Raw genomic sequence first — 20923 nt, forward strand, 5'->3', positions numbered from 1 at the left:
GTCTTGAATGGTTGCTGCCAATCTTTATGATTACTTTGGACAGCTGCCACATTATTATTTCCATGGTAAACTGACCATCTGGAATTGTATAGACTGTTTCTCTCTGCTAAAAGTAGACTCACCACCAAACCTATCACAGAAACACAACTTCAGACAGATGGCTAACCTGCTCTGTACCTAACTTTCACCTGCTCCTGCCAAATCCATTCAGTGTCACTAACGTTCCCCACCCCACCCCCGAACACCATCCTCCATAATCTGAAAAGAGTTTATTTTTTAGTAGAAATTATTGAAATTCTTGAATACATTCTTAAGTAAAATGAAGTAAACTTTGAGATACTCTGGATTAGTCTACTTTAAATCTCACTGAGATTTAAAATACCTGACTCTTTTGTCTGTGCTTTTGTTCCTCCATCCTTCAGAGAAAGGGTTTTAATAGTGGTACCTTAAACTACGATAACATTTTGCTACTTAGAATCATTTTCACATTTATTCTTTCAACAATCCGTTATGGATGAAAAAACTGAATCTGAGGGGGCAAATACACAGTTGGAAAGTGCCTGGTTTCCTGGGCCCTTATCCAGCCATCCTACTTCTGCACTACCATGAGTGAAACCTGTTTGTAACAACTTCTCAAGTTCATGTGAAGAATAATTCCTTGAACAGAAACTGACATATGAATGAACTACCATAAGGAAAATAACACATTATGGGGCGCCTGGGTGACTCAGTCATTAAGCATCTGCCTTTGGCTCAGGTCATGATCCCAGGGTCCTGGGATCAAGCTCCACATCAGGCTCCCCGCTCAGTGGGAAGCCTGCTTCTCCCTCTCCCACTCCCCCTACTTGTGTTCCCTCTCTCACTGTGTCTCTCTCTGTCAAATAAATAAAATCTTAAAAAAAAATAGAAATAAAATAACACATTAAAACAAAGTTATATGTACACCCAAAGAGAGAAGGTCTCTTCTACAAAGGAAGATTTGGACAATGAGAACAGACGAGAGAAACTTGTAATAAGCAGTGACTCTATAGGAAGAGCAGAGGAGAGGAGAAGAGAAGGAAGGAAGAAAGGAAAAAAGAAAAGAAAAGGAGGATGAAAGAAAAATAGAAGGAAAAAAGAGAAAGGAAAAAAGAGCAAAAGAAAAGAAAAAAATGCACTTTCAGAAGAAATTGAAGAGGAATCTTTCTTACTAAATTTCTGGGGTTTCTTTAAATCCATGGTTTCTGCCAAAAGATTCAAGCACAGATTTGGGACTTATATTTGACAAGTCTCCATATGCTGCATTTTCCCTCCAAGCTTTTACTCCGGCTTGCCGAATCTGGTTGGTTGAATATGTGGTTTTACAGTTGCTAAAAATACCCTGAAGTCAAGTTCCTCTCAGTTTCTGTGCAGTGATAAAATGGACACTCTGGCATTAGATTTTTCAAGGTTCTGGCCTGTAAACTTTAATCAACCACCCCTTTCATAAAAGTAAGATCTGTAGGCATAGGGCATATATACATTTCACTTCTACACAAAGCGAGTCAGAGACCAAAGAAAATGGCTCTATGAAGGAAATGCTGTAATTTTTTCAACTATTTCAATCAATAATGAATTAAGGTGGCTTTGGGATTGCTGGAAGTTACTGTGTGGAATTTGACTGTCAATATGACTGCCACCTCTAAAGGAACCATAGAACTGTCCACGAACTGCCTCAGTTAATTCCAAGTCTGTGCCAGAGGCCACAGATCTCCCTCCCCCGTCCCTGGGAGATGGAAGTGCTATCGTCCAGGCATGCCACACTCTGTGCACCTATGCTAATGTCAGCATGTCAAGTCTCTGAGCTGTCAAGGTGTTTCCCTGTGGTTTTTAGCATCATCATACACCCAGCAGACAAGACCAGCTACATCATTTGCACGGCCCGGTGCAAAAAGAAAACATGAGGCCCTTGGTTGAAAACAGAGGGAAATGTTACAGAGACTACAATATAAAGCCTTTTCTCCTGTGGTCTCTCTCTCAACCTGTCTTTGTGGTTTTTTGTTTGCCATTTAATGCTTCACTCCCATGCAGGGTGGGGGGGAGGAGATTTGGGGGACAAGTGTGTACTCTACCAAGTGTTGCAGCCCCCAGTCTGCAGCGACTCCATGCTGGTGCAAACTTCAGGCCGCCAGATCCCCCTCCCACCCATCCAGTCCCTGGCCTAACACTACAGGGAAATTGAACCAAGCATCTCCCCGCTCCCCTCCCCGCTACCCTAGCCCCTGGCAGACCGGTGATATTCAAGGGAATTATGACAACAGCAGGTGGACTAGAAGGTGCCTGCACAGAGGATGGATGAGAGGCTCACTCCTGTGGTGTTGCCTGTCAAACGCACTGTGGCCCTGCTAGTCCAGGGAGGGGAAGGCCCATCACTGCCTGGAGATGCTCCACAGCACGTGCACTTGACCCTAATTTGATCTTCCTGCTCTCATGCCCAGAGCCCCTGCCACTGGTGGAAAGTGACAGTGATCCCTGGGCAGGTCAAGATAGTGAAGCCTCGGAGGGTCCCGGGGGCACCAGGGAAGTCAGGGAGGCAGGACCCTGGGTAAGCCTGAGGCTCCAAGCCCTGAGTGCATGCTCCATTTCCCCATCAAACATCACTGACAAAACACAAATTAAGTGATACAAGGATTACAGTTTTCAAAATGATGACTGTAGACCACTAAATTCCAAGTTCAGGGACCTTCTGATGAGGAACAAGTGGTGCATCTGTATTGGCCACAGGGCCCTGAGCCAGCCTGGGTGGGGTCCTGGCTTTCCAGCACCCTGGGACCAGGCCACATGCAGACATTATCTACAGGTAGAATTAACTAGGGGATTCAAGGGACGCCGGCAGTTTAGCAAGGGAAAGAGAAATGCCTTGAGTGTATTTTCTGTCTTTCTTCCTGAGAAATGAAGTTGTCCTATTATTTTGTAGGTTAAGTGTTCTTTCTTACTGATAACTTCATTTATATAGTGAAACATCATACTTTTATCCCTTGTCATCTACTTGCTGGTATTTTCATTGTTGTCATCATTTTTGTGATTTCAGGTGGCCACACTGAATGTCAGGGACAAACTACTTCAGCAAGGTTAATAGCAAACATTATTTCTTTGTCTGTTTTTTAAAATAAATGGATCATTACAGTAGTAACGAAGTTACAACAAGGTGTTTCAAGTTTTTATCTCTGGGTGAGGATTTCAAATTATTCTGGGACTTTGAAATGATTTATTGAATGACCCAAACTTGGCAAGCATACACATAGAGATTAATTTTATTTTTCTCTTTTACCTTCAACTGTGCTATGGAAGACTTTTTTCCCAACTTATACTTTCAGATGAGATTCCTTGAATTCAGGAATTCTAGTGTATTCTTGTTTCAAACCTCAAATTCACATCTCTCCTTTCTAGCACGTGCTGGGCCTCAGTCTGGGAGACGTGGAATGGGAAGGGCCGTGGTCTGCTCCTGCAATATTTCTGGCTCCTCCCTCTTCTGTTTCCCCTCTTGTGTCCACTTTAGTGGGAAAAAAAGATAGGAAACATAGCCAAAGTTTTTGAATTGACTGCGGCTGTTGTGGTCCTCTTCTGATTAACACAGGATAGTTGTCACCAGGATCTTGGGGTAGGTGCTCAATGCTAATACATAGAGAATATTTGTGGGCTTTCAGGGATCCCTAGAGGGGACTTCATCTCTGAGAGTTCCTTCATATTGAGATTCCCCCCAATTCAACCAACCTCATCCATCCACCCATAGTCCACCCACTGATGGTTCACCTTTAGCATCTTGTTCCTGAAATTCTTTTCTGTGATGAGCTGTCTTATGTGGAGTGATAACAAGATGGCTTTTTCCCACTACCTTCTGAAGTGCTGCTTAATTCATGGGAAACCCACTTATCCTCACTCCAACAAATGATGGTAAAAGGCCAGCTGCCGTGTCTGCCCATTAGCCTTGCCATGACCATTCAATGCTCTTCTCCCCTTATCAGATCATCCTATGTGCTGTATAAGGAGACCTTTAGCCAGGGAATCAGATGGCATTCTCCCCAAGTGGCAGATTCCTCCAGTCTCTCGCTGCTACCCCCCTCTCTACCATCAGATACACTCTGTCTGTGAGGGCCAAGAGATAAATGTAACTTTATAGGAAGTGACAACAATGCTTTTGTGATAACATAAAATGAAGGAAAATTAACAATGCAATTAAAATTCACAATGTAAGACATAAATCCACAAACACCCTTTAAAAGGGGTGATGGTCAGGGAGATTCAGCCTGCATCGGTGTGAGTGGAGATGGAGCCCACTGCCACAAGGAGGAAAGGGGAATGTCAAGAGTGGAGGGAAAGAACTGATTTTGGACAGACAGACACACAGCAGAAAAAGCATCTGCCATTTGGAAAGAGATGGTCCCAAAGGTAAAAGAAAGAATGCACTCCACTGATGTGGCTTTCAGAAATGAGCCTAGCAGTAAGAAACAGCCAATGCAAGGGAGACACATGGGGTTGGAGATGACATGGAGAAAGGCTCAGGAGCCAGGCAAGGCTCTGGCCCAAGCCCAGGCACCACCTGAGTGGTGTGATCACTATATCTGTACACATGTATAACCACTCACTCACTGGGTGTCTTTTTCTTTTCAATCTTCAGGAAGAGGCAGCCAGAGTTCTCGCCCACCAGCCAATGTCCGTCGGCACATGTGCAGCTTTGAAAACCCCCACACTGCAGTGAATGTGTAAGAGAAGCTGCATGGACAATGTAGTGGTTTGCCCCTTGCTTTCTCTCTCCTGGGTTTTTCCACTTTCTAACATGGAAACAGATGTGATGCATGCCATCAAGAATGAGGAACCATTTACGTGCTGTGCACGACTGCCTTAATTTGATTGTCCATCGTTCTTAAAAGGGCACTGTCAAGTTGTTAGTCTTTTTGCTTTTTTAAGTTTCAATGCAAGACACAATACTTTTTCCGATTCTGGAGATTCACTTTTGTTTGTGACTCCCACTCGCAAGCTTGAAAGTGAATTTTCCCCCTTCATAAATTTGTCAGCTTTTCCTTGGCAAACAGAGATCTTTGCTTTTCTTTTTCTTTTCTTTTTTTTTTTTTTTTTTTTTTTTTTTTGCCTTTTTTTTGTTGCACAAATGTTTGAAATGATGCTGTCTGCATTAAAGTAAAAGCCACACCTTGAACTTATGGAGAGTTCCATAATATCAGTTTGAGGGGGTGGGCACTGACATGAGCCTCTGCTGGGTGCCTCCCACATCCTGGGGTGCACAAAACAAAAGTTTTGTGAGTCCCATGGAAAGAGAGTTTTACAAAAAGGAAACATAGTTATTTCTCCAGAATTCTGAGTGTTTTTATCAGATTTTCAACATCTGATAAAAATGGTGCATGTTTGGTCCAATTTTTGACCTTTAGATCTTGACAGTGTCTCTTTAAGTTAACAAAAGAACATAGACCATGTTCAATTCATTGTGCATGGAGTCTGTGGTCATTTTCAGCTGTTTCTTTACAGCCCTTCAAACTCCTGGGAGAGTCAAAGGTACACATTCCTGCAGCAGGAGGGAGTCCACTGTTAAGGTGTCTATGGCTTGAATAGCTCTTCAGATGAGAAGAGCCCAATTTGTTCAAATGTTTGCTACTGAACCTGGCTGTGGAGGCCAGCGTATGAGGCCATGGTGTCTCTTCACTCAGTGGAGTGCATTGGAAAATCTGTGTTCTGATATTCCCTTAAAAAGCCCAAATAGGAAGAGTGTGGTCTCACTCAAATCATACTGATTCTTTAAGGGGAGAATATGGTAGCCATGCCAGTATGCTTCAGGTGGTGGTCAGGAGGCCCCTGCTCATCTAGATCAAAGTCACTCTAGTCTGCTTGGATGCACCGTCTGTAATTTTCCCAAGTCAAAAGGCACTGGGGATTTCTTACAGCATGGGTTGAGCCTGACCAAGGGCACAACAAGGAGATCCTGATCATGACAGCTGCTGGCTGCCTGTCAAAAGGGATTGATGGGAATAGTAGATGTGCTTGTCTTGCTGTGACAGCAGGGCCAGAAAGAGAGGAGAGTCACCTAATTTCATTATTTAAAGGTGAGTGCCTAAAGCAAAAGCAAAGACTGAAAGTGGGTACATTCTTGGTAGGTGATGACCAAAAAAAAAGCCCTGATCGGCAAAGCTAATAGGTTGGTTGTTAAGAATTCTCGGAATAGGATCTATTCAAGCCTTCTTTCAGGAGACTATAAAGGATCAGGAAAAGATTGAGAAGAGACTGGCTATTTTTAGCCTTGGCTGTTCCTCAACAAACAACAACAAAAAAGATATGTTCTCTCTGTGACCTTCAGTTCCCACAGCTTTTGTGAACAATCAAGGCAAAGGGACTAGTGATGGAGATAAAGCTGACTACTGGACCGTTATGGTCTGCCTAGATCTATCTTGTCTCTGAGGAATAATCCCAGCAGGGCAATGCAACTGTCCTGTGTTTCCAGAGCATACCGCGAGGACTCCAGGGTAGAGTTGAGGAACATCAAATGACTTGCTATTAAAATTACAGGTCTGGTAGCATGGAGCATGGAAGATACAATAATGCTTGACTTGAAGTTCCTTCAAAGGGAATGGAATCTAGACTCATCTAGACTTCCTGGAGGAATATAATTATAGCTTGTATACCTCTGCTAAAACAATACTCCTGTACCAACATGATATCTTCAGTAAACTTTGGCATGAGAATTTCTTTCCTCAGCCAGTAATCATGATTAGGTTGAACTGATGGCCATTTAAAATGTACTTAGGAAAAATTTAAGTAACCATCAGAATTCTATTCATTAGTTTGAAACAGATTTGTCAGTTTTCTCAAGACAGTAGACCCTATGCTTGGACAAAGTTTATGGAGCCTCCCGTTCTTTGGTGAGCTCATTTTGTTTGTGGATGTCTTTTTATTAATTAATTCATTGAAGAGAGCACAAAGCTTAATAAAGGTAAACTGATTTCCTTTGTGCTATTGTGTATCCTGTATCATATAACTTTAACATATAGAATGTGATTCATCTAAAGATTTTAAAAAGAGGACTTATATTTAGACTTTGAGATATTGTAAATTTCGGTAAGCCAAGTGGTTCTCTGACTAACTTATGATGTTAGAATCAGAGGAGAGGGATAAAATTCACAATGCTATTTAAGACTGATATCCGCAGAAGCCACCAAGTTCCCATGTAGTCAAAAAGCAATTGTGTCCAATAACACATTCAGAGATTTTCTACCTTACTAGTGGTGAATCAAAAAGGTGAGAACTTTTAATTATGTTCACATAAGCTACCAGGGATTATATACTGAATATGCAGATTTTTCTGGAAAGCCTTCAAAAGTGTAACTGGCATCAGTGGAAGTCCTTTGTACTGAAGATTAACTTGGCGTTGCCTGGGAAAACAAGAGTCTGACTCATATGGCTTCAAATAGTTCCTCTGCCTGCGATTCTACAAGAATCACTATTCAGACTTCCTTCTGGTACCAGCTCCCTGAAGCAGGAAGAGGCAAGGCATTTGGACAACACATGTCTGGCATCCCTTTCCGAGTGTCTCAGTTGGGGGAGCACCAGCCTTTTCGGAAAGGCCTCGTGTGCCCACCATGGCCACACGGCCACAGCAAAACTGCCTGTAAGCCTGTAGCTTTTGTTTCTTCTCCGGACTTGGTAAGCCATTCTCTCCATGCTGTGACTCAATGGCACTTCCTGTTTCCACTGTCATTTTCAGAGAAAACAAATGCTAACCTCTTTAGGTTCCAAGGAGTGAGTCTCCCCTCCTTCTGCGAAGGTCTTGCCTTGTCTGTGGGCTCTCTGGATGCCATCCTTATGTTTGTCATGAAGCTATAAAGCCTCGTGGCAAAGACTGAAATTGGACATAAGGGAGACAGGTGCTATGGAAGCTTCCCCCTCAGGCAGCTTGTGCAGGATGCTTCCCTCCTGATCTCAAACACCCACCCACTGTTATTCCCATTTTAGACCTCTCTGGAGCAGAGAGTGGTGTACCCTGCAGATGTAACTAGTACTTACTGAAACAAATAAAACAGACAAGATCACTCTGAATGCCAAAGATATACTAATCTGTTTACACCACCCACTTCCAACCATTCTCTAAAGTGCTGTAAATATTGGGTTTTCAGTTTGGGGGGATTGTTAGACTTATCTAATGAGAGAAAAACCAAAGCAAGATCCCAAGTCTGTCATAGCTGGCATGGCAGCCCCAGGCCTGCTTGGCTCTGTACACTCCCAGTACAGATCACCATCTACATCCTGGTTCCTCTCCAGCCTAACAGACATTTCCTCCAATAACTTCTGTATCGATAAATATCTTTTGCCACCTGAGGTATTCACGCCAAATGCTACTGAATTTGATCTTCGAATATGAGGTTGTTTTAAGCCTGGTGTCTGCCTTCTGAAGTGAGAGCAAGAAGGATGGGGTGTTTTGCGACAATTATGTGGTGTTTATAGATCACGCTTTTCCTAATACTTCTATTTAGTAAACGAAGTAAAATTGAATAATAGAAGGAAGCAGTTGGTGGCTGAAAAAAAGGTATTAAAGTTATCTGGGATTAAACCGAAGATTTATTTCATAGTAATATTGCACTTTGATAATGCATTTACTCCTTTTGGCTGCCCCCTATTTTATACATTTTTTTCTCTTCTTAGTATCATAGCAGTGGACTCTCGGCCTTTTCAAATAGGGTAATCCCTTTTCACACCAAAATGCTTATTAAACCTCCACCCAAATCAATGATAGTAATCGTACTGTTTTTTTAGTAGCCACTTGACCACAAAACACAAAAAAGCTTCTCAGAATTTAGCTACACTTGTATCTAGCAACACACTTTATTGTGATAGCATTTACATGCGTTTCAATATAACAATGTACAATCTATCAAGACATAGTACCGATCCAGTCTAAAAGCAAAGCTCATCGCATGTGTAGATTCATGGACCATTCGAGCTATATATGAACCCGATGTCAGAAACACGTGATTCAGAAGGACTAAACTTTATACTCTGGGCTAAAGTTTCTATGAGATAATACATTTCCTTCACTATCTCTGGCTTGTAAGAAGCAATTTGTTTTGTCCTTGGGGAAAAAAAAAAAGGTTAATCTAATTTTCTTAATCTAATAAATGCCCTGGGACATTAGAACTGTTTCCTAATTAAACAGTTCTTTACAGCAAATCTAGAGCAAGACTCTGAAGGGAAAGAAAGCTGCTAATTTTGACAGCCAGGGTAAAAATCTCCCATTTCATGAATAAAAATGGTATTGGATTAAAACAGAACTAAGATGTGATTTTATCTATATGCAAGATGATTAATAATGCCATTAAAATAGGGAAGCACATGATTTAAATAGAGGCCCACATAGGGCCCTGGGAAGTGAGGAAAACAGCTTATGTGAGTGAGTGAATGAAATAAGTCTCGAGAATACAAGAATGCCTTTTTGCCGGGATGTATGGAGACTGGAATAATTGCTTGTTGGGGAATGTAAGCCTGGTGGTTAAGTAAGGTGTAGACTAGCTCTCAAGGGACTTGTTTCTTAAACACCCACACATACACACACATATGCACACACACACACAACTAAATAAAGACTCAAAGCATCCTTTTAGTTTAATGAATTAAAAAAAAATAAGCATTGAGAAGCAGGCATTGGAAGAAGGAAAATATGTATCCATTGCAATTCAAATTGATGCAAATCAGGGGCTCCTGGGTGGCTCAATCCATTAAGCATTTGACTCTTGATTTCGGCTTAGGTCATGATCTCAGGGTCCTGGGATTGAGCCCCTCATTGCGCTCCATGCTCAGGGTGGAGTCCACACTCAGGAAGGAGTCTGCTTGTCTCTCTCCCTCGCCCTATGCCCCTCTCCCCAGTCATACTCTTCCTCTCTCTCTCTCTCTCAAATAAATAAAATCTCTTTTTAAAAAAGTGATGCAAATCATTGAGGTTGGATGGTACACTAAAGCATATTTAAGAGACAACACAAGAGGCAAATCAGTGGTTTTATACTTTCTGGAAGAGTCATAATGAATATGTTAAGAGAGAGACGGTCTGAGTAAAGTAGGGATTAGAGGAAATTGAGAAAGAAGGAGGTGGGAGGTGAGCTCACCTAGAGTTTCAAACTCAGAACTGTGGATTGTGGTCTTAGTTGCTGGCTGGTTGACTGTGTGTTCATGCTGGGAACACAAACTGTCTGTTCTATAGTTGACTCAACTCAGAAGAAAGGTATTCTAACAATAGTGTAGAAGCTGAAAAGCCAGTAATTTTGCATTTACAAGTACTTCTACATTCTCAGGGAATATATTAAGCTTATATTTCAGAGAAATATTAAGTTTCACATAGTATTTTGGAGATGAGAATTTTCTTAGATAATTAAACATATAGCATAAATGGGGTGCCTGGGTGGCTCAGTCAGTTGAGCATCCAAGTCTTGGTTTCAGCTCAGGTAGTGATCTCAGGGTTGCAAGATTGAGCCCCCCCCCAACCCCACTGTTGGGCTCCACACTCAGCAGGGAGTCTGCTCAAGATTGTCTCTCCCTCTCCCTCTGCCCCTCTTCTCACCTGCATGCTCTCTCTCTCAAATAAATAATATATATATAGCATATAAATTATAAGATAGAGGAACTACCTCTTCACAAATAATGACATTTTAACTAATTTTATTATTATTTATATATTATTTAACAAAATTTTAACTAATATTTAACTATTCTAAGACTTTTTTTTTTATTCTAAGACTTTTAAATCCAGAGTTTTCCATAATAGGTATCAGAATTTCTGCAAGACTCTGTATTTATTTGGCTCACTTCACTTTTCAAGATTATAATATATAAAATGTCAAAATATTATCATCATCATAAATGCAACATGCAAAATTTTTGAAGTATTCATTCTTGTATTTTCAAAATGACTAAATAAATCATTATATTAACTATTGATCACTTCCTACATTTTTCGAAACAAAAGACCATGATACAGAATAGTCTATTTCACACATCCACCTAAGAAAAAAATGTTCTTTATTCCTATTCCTTTTACTGTCAAAAATGTGTTGACATTGTGCTACTTTCTCTGTTGTTTTCATGGATACAGTGAAAAAGCAAACTCAAAAAAAAAAAAAAAAGAACGACACACACACACACACACACACACACACACAAGAAAAAATATCCTGATGTAAGTATTAACACTGATGTTATTAATGGTATACTATGGTAAGGTACCACCATCTGCTAAAAGTTGTACAGGGAAAAAAAAAAAAGCCAAAAGTCCAAAAGTAAGACGAGAATTATTACAACATACAGAATAGAATCTGAGTGATAGGCACAGTACCTCTCTTTTCTTCCACCTTCTCTTCCTCTTCCTTCTCCCACTTCTTTCTCTTCTCCTTCATCTTCTTCATCCTTCTCCTCTTCCTTCTCCTAATTGACTGGGTTTTTTTGATGGTCCCGTAAAGAATGAAAGGTAAAAAAGCAGGTGGGCTGCTGGTACCCTAACATTTTTCTTCCCCAAAGCTCATCAAGGAAAAGGGCAGGCAGGGACCTTTGCCTCTGTAACTTCTGCTTTCTCTGAATCTCCATTTTGTCTTGTTTGTGTCACCAGCTATGTTGAAGGGCTAAAGCAGGGTCTGAGCATCTGTGTTTTGCTGGGCTTCCTGGTTCTATCACTTTTCAAACACACCTAGTTAAAAGACGCCAGCGGGGAAATCCCAAACTAGCAGCTGTGAATCAGGGCCTTTATGTGAATTGTGATTCATTGTATGTGTCGGGAATAATGCATTGAAATAAAAAGAAAGGCAAAAGTTATGACACACTAAAGTGGAACATGGGCCTGGGTTTTCTGTCATCTGCTTTTTTCTCTTCTGTACAGGTGCCATGTGTCTGACCTTGCTACTCTGGTACCGGGAGATACCCACCTATCAGAAAGGGCTACTGAGGGGATGTATTTTATAACCTCACAGGACAATGAGAGTAGCTTAATCTGTGGGTTTCAATTTGTTCCAGGGGCTTCAGAAGAAAGGAAGGCAAGGGCTATGGTCATTATGTTCTGTTGTCCATGCGTATCTGTAGTTTTATTTCTTATTTGTTTCCTCCATCAATTTTGGAATCTTTCAAGGGCTTGCACTGAGTGGCAACGTTGTGGTTACCTTAAGTGTATGTGTGAGTACGTGAGTGTGTAATAACTTTGTGAAATCTCAGACGGAAATGAAAATAGCCGCTTCTGCGGCAGGCTGGTGTTTCTCCCCACTCCGACTTTCTCAGGGTCAAAGCGTTCTGCCTCGTCTTGGGGTTGATGGAATCACTGACTGCAGCTACAGAGGCAAGCTGTGGTCACTGCAATTTTTGGTCTTTGACCTGTAATAAGGGGAGGTTAAGGGTATGGAGGCCAGGCATACAGTTGGGCGGGGAAGGGGGGAGTGGGGGGTATAAATTGCATTGAGCTGGGATTGCATATAATTTATATGTATTTTCTCCTGTGTGCATGATATATCTGCAAATAAATCCATCTCTATTTTATTCATAGTTCTAATGGCAAGTCTGTGTCATGGTCTGAACCAGGTGGAAGACAGGTGCCCAAGGGACAGCACATGTGGCACCGCCTCTCTGTGCACGTGAAGACCAATGAGACGGCCTGCAACCAAACAGCCGTCATCAAACCCCTCACTAAAAGTTACCAGGGCTCCGGCAAGAGCCTCACCTTTTCAGATACCAGCACCAAGACCCTTTACAACGTAGAGGAGGAGGATGCCCAGCCGGTTGGCTTCAGCCCTCCCAACAGTCCTTCTATGGTGGTGCACCGACGGGTGCCAACTGCGGTGAGCACCCCACCTCTGCCGCCCCACCTGACCACAGAGGAGACCCCCCTGTTCCTGGCAGACCCGGCCATCCCCAAGGGCTTGCCCCCTCCCCTCCAGCAGCCACCGCAACCGCAGAAATCCCTGATGGACCAGCTACAGGGAGTGGTCAACAATTTCAGCACCGGGATCCCGGATTTCAATGCGGTGCTCGCAGTTCCTGGGGGCCCGGGGAACGGGGTGCGCTCGCTGTACCCGACCCCGGCACCTCCGCAGCACCTGCAAATGCTCCCGCTGCAACTGAGCACCTTCGGGGAGGAGCCTGCCTCCCCGCCAGCAGACGACGACGACGAGGACGACAGCGAGAGGTTCAAGCTCCTCCAAGAGTACTTGTATGAGCGGGAAGGGAACACGGAGGAAGACGAACTGGAAGAGGAAGACGAAGATCTGCAGGCGGCCAGCAAACCCGCCCCCGAAGATTCGCCTGCTCTAACGCCTCCGTCGCCTTTCCGTGACTCCGTGGCCTCGGGCAGCTCGGTGCCCAGCTCCCCCGTGTCCGAGTCGGTGCTCTGCACCCCTCCCAACGTGACCTACGCCTCGGTCATCCTGAGGGACTATAAGCAAAGCTCTTCCACCCTGTAGGAAGGAGGTGTCCACTTGGAAAGCAAGAGAAACCAGGGAGCACCAGCACCTCTGGAGATGTGCGGATAGCTGGGAGGAGGAGATGGGAGAGGAGCGTGAAGTGTGCGGGAAAGGGAGACAATGCTGCTGCTGCCTTAGGGAAGGCCAGAGGAAACTGCTCTGCAAGCAAAAAAAAATCCCAGCGAGGATCCCGGTTCTTGAATTATTCAAAAGCCTTCTCTGGGAAGAAAGGGAATTCTGACAAAGCACAATCCCATATAGTGTACAACTTTCACCGCATAAATGAATAAATACATGCGTACATAAACAAACAAACAAACAGAAATAATCTCTTCTTTTGGACAATTGTGCATAGATACACTCGCCCACACACGCTTGGCTTGAAGAGACAGCACATGTGGACCAGCCAGGTGAATCGTTAGTTGACATCATGGTATTCATGGCAGTCGTGGAAGCATGGGGCAGCCAGACGGAGCAGGTGGGTGAAGGAGGGGCAGGGATGGAACCACCCGTGGAACAGCAGCTCAGTTTTCTCTATCCCTTCTCCTTACTAGTGTTCAGGAGCCTAGGGAATTGGCCCAGACAGGGGCCTCTCTTCACCCATTACACCTGAGGCAGAGCCAGCCTTGTCACACTTGGAAAAAAATGTATGGACACCCTGCTGCTCTGTGATGTCTCTCTACTTAGGAAAACAGGAATCAGAGCAAAAGCATCACCAAAAACTGCTTCATCAGGAGTGCTAAGGGAAGATGGAATGAGACAGTACATAAGCGTGAGGTGGTGAACACAATCAGCGCAGGTAACGTTCCATAGCTGACACTTGCTTATTGGTGATTTTGGAAAAAAGGCTAGAACAAGATTGGAGAGTGGCAGAAGATGTTTTGTGGATGATCTTGTGTTTGTGCCAAGGGGGCTCTTCTCTGCCCTTCAATGAAAGAGAACAAAACATGTGGCAAAATTGTTACCTTACATTTACTGTAGCAAATATTATTACCAGTTGAACTTCTAAGATGCAGTATGTGTACTTGGTGCCATTGTTTCTCCTACGTACTAAGGAAACAAATGATCTTCGAACTTAATGGTGTACTCATAGCAACTATTACTGGTTCAATGACAAATAATTCTTTCCTCTTGTCATCCAAGTCCCTGTAACTAGTACGTAAATGTGTGCCTGTGTCCTTGTGTACATGTGATAATAAAATTTGTGCAATGTGATGTCAGTGGAATTGCAACCAGAAGGTTGTCTTTCCGATAGAGTATAGATATTTTTATGTTCTAAAAATGTTTTATATATTGTCACCAATATTTACAGAAGTTCTTTGAAGGTTTGAGTGCTGTGGTCTCGTGGTTTTCATATGCTGCTCAGACGGTTTTTCCTCATCTAAGAGGGAATTTATTTTTCAGATATTATCCAGATATTTAATGATGTGGCTTAAAAATTTGTCATGTTAAAAATTCACAAAAAACTGGGGGTAACAATAAAGAGGTACATTTTATATATTTTCACACATCATTATTAAAACATGAGATCGAATGACAGTATTAAGATTATTTCAGGTCACTTTAGATTTTTTTTAAAAAGATTTTCCACAGTAACGTGAGCTTTCAGTGATTGAAACATATATTAACCTCTATGTCTGGTCATATTTTTTTCAAATCATCTATCCATCACTTCTTACTTTCTCTTAATTGTTATTTCCATGTACTTTTATTCTTCCATTTTCACTGTCATCACTTTTCTTTATATTTTTGTCATTTGCTGTATGTAATATCCATGTATGTGTAATCCAGTTGTTTTATTTTTACCTCCTTATTACACCCAATAAAAGCAATTTTTCTTGCTGTTTTGATTTCTTCTATTATTTGTGGAATGAAGCTCACCCCTTTAAATATCTGTTTATGCCGTATGTGCAGTCATATTTTAATATGCTTCCTTCGTGTGGGAGCTGATTTCTCAGCCAAAAATCATCTTAGAGTCTTTAAATACCCACTGCATCATTTGTTCAGAATTTAACAGCAGCTCCAATGTTTGAGGCTCATGTTTCTTATGTCTTCCCATATTCCACTGCCAAGTTTAGTTGGTTCCATATCAAGAATGGACTGCCTTTCCTTTAAACAATTATTTCTAACCCCTTTGGTAGAAAGACCTCGTGACTGAAACAAATTTTAGTTCCATGTTTTCACAGTAATGAAGCAGAGTGAGGAATGTAGATGGTTCCAGTGCTTAATAGATGGTCTGCTCATTGGCAAACTAGCAACTAAAAGCTTACTATCTATTATTCGTGAGACATGTTTTTTTTATCTTAATGCCACTAATATATGTCCTTGATATCACAGGACTTGTGCATTCAGATTTTTTTTTTTTTTTAAGTAAGAATAGACCAAGAGAGCTGCTCTACTATTCAAATAATATAAGATGTCAGTTTGTTCTGAGGTTTTAGTCTGAGACATTTGGTGAACACATTCAACACCTATTACATTATTTCTCTGAATGCCTAATATTATCATGATTAAAAGTTTTCTTGAACATAATACAGTATTAGCTCTTATAGCATAATTGTTCAAAATTGGAAATGTACACATACGTACCCTGTACCAAAAGGGCAGATACTCTTCACCTTAATGTATGTGCTTATACAAGTTGTTTAGCTTCTTGTAAAAGTGTTTTCCTTTGGCTCATTACTGCCTTTTGTCAGATAATCTTGATAATGCTGTATAATAAATGTTTTCTACTTATTAAATGTGTGTATTCTTTCTCTATGCTTTGTCAGAGTTACAGTAAGAGAAATAGATTGTTATTAAAAAAAAACAATTACGGTGGTTTGATTTTGCTCACAACTTGTCTTCTAGATCAAGGTGGGAGAACATCATATAAAATCTGTAGGCCAGGTAGGTGACAAAGTAGAGTACATTTTGATTATAATAAAAGTGGTACCTGAAACTCTAAATTTAAAATTAAATCCAGAATTTGAATATCTAAGCTATGGCAGACATTGTCTTTCATCTTTTTCATAGGAAGTCTGAGCCTTAACAAACTCCTGGATCTCCAGCAGAGCTCTGCAGACAGAGGCACTGAAGGCTGCCGTCTCTCTTTTATTTGTGCACCACAAGACTCATACTCTAGAGGAACCTGGTTTCTTACTTTGTTGACATTCTCCTTCTAATCCCTTTAATTTCAAGGGAGACTTCACTGGTCTTCAAAGCAAAGAAGCCCATTATTTGTCTCTTGCCGTAAGATACCTACAAAGTAAAGCACCTACACAGTGTCGGTCAAGAGGAGAACAATGGTAGTACAAGGGCCACATCCATGAGATTGTGATGTATTTAGATTGTGGGAGCAAGGTGTATATAGGAAGGCTGATGTTGAAGAAATTTCCAGAACCAGGGGCTGAGACACCAGGGGGTTTCTTCACTGTGTCCAGAAAATAGAATGAGAAATCATGAAAAGGGAGCTTGATGTCTGAGAGAGAAAAGTCATAGGAGAGGGAATGAGAAAGAAGAGAAAAGAAGAAAAAGGAAAATGGAAATGTTTCAGATATATAGTCCAAAAATACCCTCAGATTGCTCAGTAGGTCATAAGGACCGCCACTTGGAGAGTATAGAAGCTTCACCATAAGGAAGACATTTGAAGCGGTGGGGTCTAGAATCCAGATACCACAAATGATGTGTGAGTAACTGCCCCAATAATTTCTACATAAACCTTCCTGAAGCAACATTTCATCCGCTTACTCTGTGCCAGACATTATGCTAGGTTCTTTATGTTCTCATTTAATCTTTCAGGTACTACTGCTCCATGGATATTTTGGAGTACTCTCAGAGTCTCTCCAGTACTCCAGAGTCTCTCAGCTAGCAAAGGGCCATACGGGATTTTGAGCTCCATCCTAAGCTGGCACAGGGCCTGTGAATTCGTATTCCTTTGCAGAGCTCAGGATACTATCACCCTTTTGTATTCCCATAACATTTTATTCACATCCTAACCACATTATAGTTTGCATGTCTCTTTCCCTTAATAGATTTAGGTTCCTTTTTGTTTGTGATACTTCCCCCCCCCCTAATTTGTGAGGCTTCAGGGCAAAGCAGATACTCAGTAAATGTTGAAAAAAGGAAATAAGTGTTGTAACACCATGTAATTTTCCTAGCTTAATTCTTTGAAGATTTATTCCAAGAGCCTTATGGGGTCCAGAGCTCTATATTTCCACCTACTGATCCTAACTCTGCCAACTGGAACAACACATGTTTTCATCATGAAAAACAAGCTCTCCTTTTGGCATCAGAAAGATTTGTCCCACTGGGCAGCAGGTCTGCCTTTCTTGCAGAAGAACATGGCAATACTCATTGTCCACTGAGCCCAGTCAGAGGTCTGGCAAAGCAATAGGTGTGGGAAACAGTGTCCTCTTCAGGAGAACTGCCAGTAACACATAGATTGCTAAAGTGGGACCCCCATTAAAGTGAGGGCACTTGAAGTAATGACACCATTAAACCAGAAACTGGCTTCATTCTCTCTTGGTAGCTTGAGAAGCAAAACTTATAAATTAATAAGAAAAGAAGGGGAAGAAGAAAAAGAAGAGGAAGGAGGAGGAGGAGGAGGAGAGGAGAATGGGAAGGAGGAGGGGGAGGAAGAGTGGGGAAGGAGGGGGAGAAGGGGGAGGAGGAGGAGAAAGAGGAGAAGAAGAGGAGGAGGAGGAAGAAGAAAGAGGAGGAGAAGGAGGGGGAGAAGGAACTTAAGAATGAATATAGAAAAACTGAAAAGGAAAATAATTATAAGAAATTATAGAGTTGGAAGTAAATAAAGAAGTCATTTAAAATAAGCTATCATCTGGAGTGCCTGGATGGCTCAGTTGGTTAAGTGTCTGATTCTGGGTTTTGGCTCAGGTCATGATCTCAGGGTCATGAGCTGGAGCCCTGAGTTGGCTCCATGCTAAGCACAGAGTCTACTTGAGATTGTCTCTCTCCCCCTCTACCCCTCCCCTCACTCACATGCTCTCTCTCTCAAATAAAATAAATAAAAAAAAATAAAATAAAGTAAGCTATCACCCCATTCAGGATTCTATCTCTCTGTGTCCTGTCCTCTTCCTGTGTTAGAAAGGGGTAGGTGAGGAAGTCACTTCTGACTGGGGTGGAACAGGTGGAGGGACTGGGGTAGAATGTCTATTACCTCCAGCTGTACAAAAAGAGAGCAGATAGCTCCTAAGTTATTTCACTATAGTTACGTACCTATTTTTTTGGTGATCATTTTTATTTGAACTGGGAGAGCATCTATATTGCCTGGGAGAGCAATGTCCAAAATGACATTGTTAATCCATGAAGGTAGCCAGAGAACAGAACTAAGACATAAATTCAGAATGAAGATATTGGAGGACCAGGAAAATAAGGAGGTAGGAGCAGTGAGGCTTATAATAGGCTGGTAGTCTGAAGGAATGCCCAAAAACAGAATCCTGGTTATTAAAATGAGCTTTTGATGAGACTCACAGAGGCTTACATTTGGGACCTAGGTTTATTTTAAGGAATGGGGTGGATTCAGGTGATTTTTTGCCATCTGCTGAAATATTTCCAGAGACTAGGATCTTGCATTTGATAAGGGAAAGCTCTAATCATTAGAAGAAGTTTTTGTTTTACTTTTGCCCAATCAGAGATCTTCCCTCTGGAAAGAGATTGAATAAATTTAATGTACTGTGTACATGACTTCCCTTCGGCCACTTGAAGACTGATTATGCCATTTCTTAGTAGTTTATTCTCTAAGCCAAATAGCTCACTTCCTTTAATTGTTCTTTTTGTTATTAGGTTCCTAAACTCCTAATCAGGCAATGGATATTCCAATTTTGAGAATCCTTTAAGAAATTTTGCATCCAGAACTGGAAATAATACTTAAACTGCACGGATACCTTGATTCATTTTAACCATTATTCTAGTATTGCTGCCTGAGATTATGCTAATTTTGTTAGCAGCCTTGCCACATTTTGAGCTCAGGCTTAGCTCAGAGCTAGCTATAATCCATGAGCCTTTTTCTTATGAACTGCAGGAAATGGATATGAGTGTGAGTATCTTATTAAGATGGATTTCCCCAGAAGAGACCCTGAGAAGAGGATTTGAGTGAAAGTAGTGTACTGGGGAAGTGATTCTTGGAAGCACCAATAGAAATGTGGGGAGGCAAGGCAGTGAATGATATGCAGCCAATAAAGGGTATGTTACCAGGCAGGTTACCACCATGGGGCTCAATCCTGCTGGCGACTCTGGGAGACAGTGGAGAGCATGCCTCATACTGTCCACCATCCCCATGGGGCAAGGATGTGGGGGAGCATTTACTTACTTCCTATCATGGTGGAGGACTGCTGGGGAGGCAGGTGCATGCTAATTCCAGCTACTTCCAATGTGTCTTCTATGCAGGCTCCAATCTCCAAAGAAAGCCTTCAGGCAAAGAGTTACAGATCCTGGCAGTTGGAAACCTGAGAGTTGGCCTGTGTGGGGAAGGTGAGTGCTAAGAGGGGGCAGGGCACTAACAATACGTGCTATAGATATGAATATGGAGATGATGACAGATAGGTAGATAGACAGATAGATAGATAGATAGATAACAGACACACACCCAGACTCAAATACCAGTATAGATAAAGAAAACAAAGAGCTGTACAAAGGAAGATAAAGCTGTGATAAGGACATGAGGTGAGAACTATTGTTTCTAGCATCAGCCAAAGAAACTCCTGTCACCTTGTAGCAAGGTAAAGTCACAAAAGAAAATTAAAGTACAATGGTCCTTTAAATGAATTTGATGTTAGCTTCTGGATTCTTTTTTTTTTTTTTTTTAAGATTTTATTTATTTATTTGACAGAGATCACAAGTAGGCAGAGAGGCAGGCAGAAAGAGAGGAGGAAGCAGGCTCCCCGCTGAGCAGAGAGCCAGATGCGGGGCTCCATCCCAAGACCCTGAGATCATGACCCGAGCCGAAGGCAGAGGCTTAACCCTCTGAGCCACCCAGGTGCCCCTGGATTATTTTCTTAAAACAACTTCTAAAATTGTGTCATTTTTCTATTAAAAAAAACAAGAGGGGCATCTGGGTAGCTCAGTGGGTTAAGGGCTGCCTTCAGCTCATGTCATCATCCCAAGGTCCTGGGATTGGGGCCCTCATCAGGCTCTCTGTTGAATCTGGGCAAGGATCACCAGCAGGGCTTGAGCAGACAGGTGGTGAATAAGCCCCTCAAAATCTAGTGTACTTAGTGATGGAGTGGCTGTCCGGCTCAGTGGCAAGAATGGATCTCTAGAGGTCTAACAAATTTTCCAGTTACCATCACCCAAAACCCCACATGTAAAATTTAGAAGAAGCCACAAGAAGAGCAGGGATCTTCCTGCAGGTCAGCAGGAAAGATAAGCATAGATCATGAGGGTCAGAACCCCTATTTTGGTCTCACTGAGCAGAAGGCCGGCTAATAAATGGAAAGCAGTACAGATGACATCAACAGAGATCAGGAGCAGGGGATACTGAGCTC

The 20923-nt window shown here is 42.0% G+C and overlaps 1 protein-coding gene and 1 pseudogene across 3 annotated transcripts in view; both read left to right on the top strand.

The window, feature by feature from the left end:
- Positions 1–13442, top strand: part of LOC111147676 (glutamate metabotropic receptor 1) — a 407752-nt gene extending 394310 nt beyond the window's left edge. Inside the window, exon 8 of one of the 3 annotated variants that reach the window (XM_022503887.1) lies at positions 12530–13442. In XM_022503887.1, coding sequence (XP_022359595.1) covers positions 12530–13442 — 913 coding nt within the window. Of the gene's footprint in view, positions 1–4636; positions 4698–12529 lie in introns of those variants that run through there. The other 2 variants (XM_022503888.1, XM_022503889.1) reach the window with 2 other exon arrangements.
- Positions 13443–19579: 6137 nt separating this feature from the next.
- Positions 19580–20923, top strand: part of LOC111147480 — a 49470-nt pseudogene continuing 48126 nt past the window's right edge.

This window comes from Enhydra lutris, unplaced genomic scaffold (genome assembly GCF_002288905.1).
Source record: "Enhydra lutris kenyoni isolate GAN:26980312 unplaced genomic scaffold, ASM228890v2 scaffoldscaffold17, whole genome shotgun sequence".
Classification (NCBI taxonomy): Eukaryota; Metazoa; Chordata; class Mammalia; order Carnivora; family Mustelidae; genus Enhydra; species Enhydra lutris.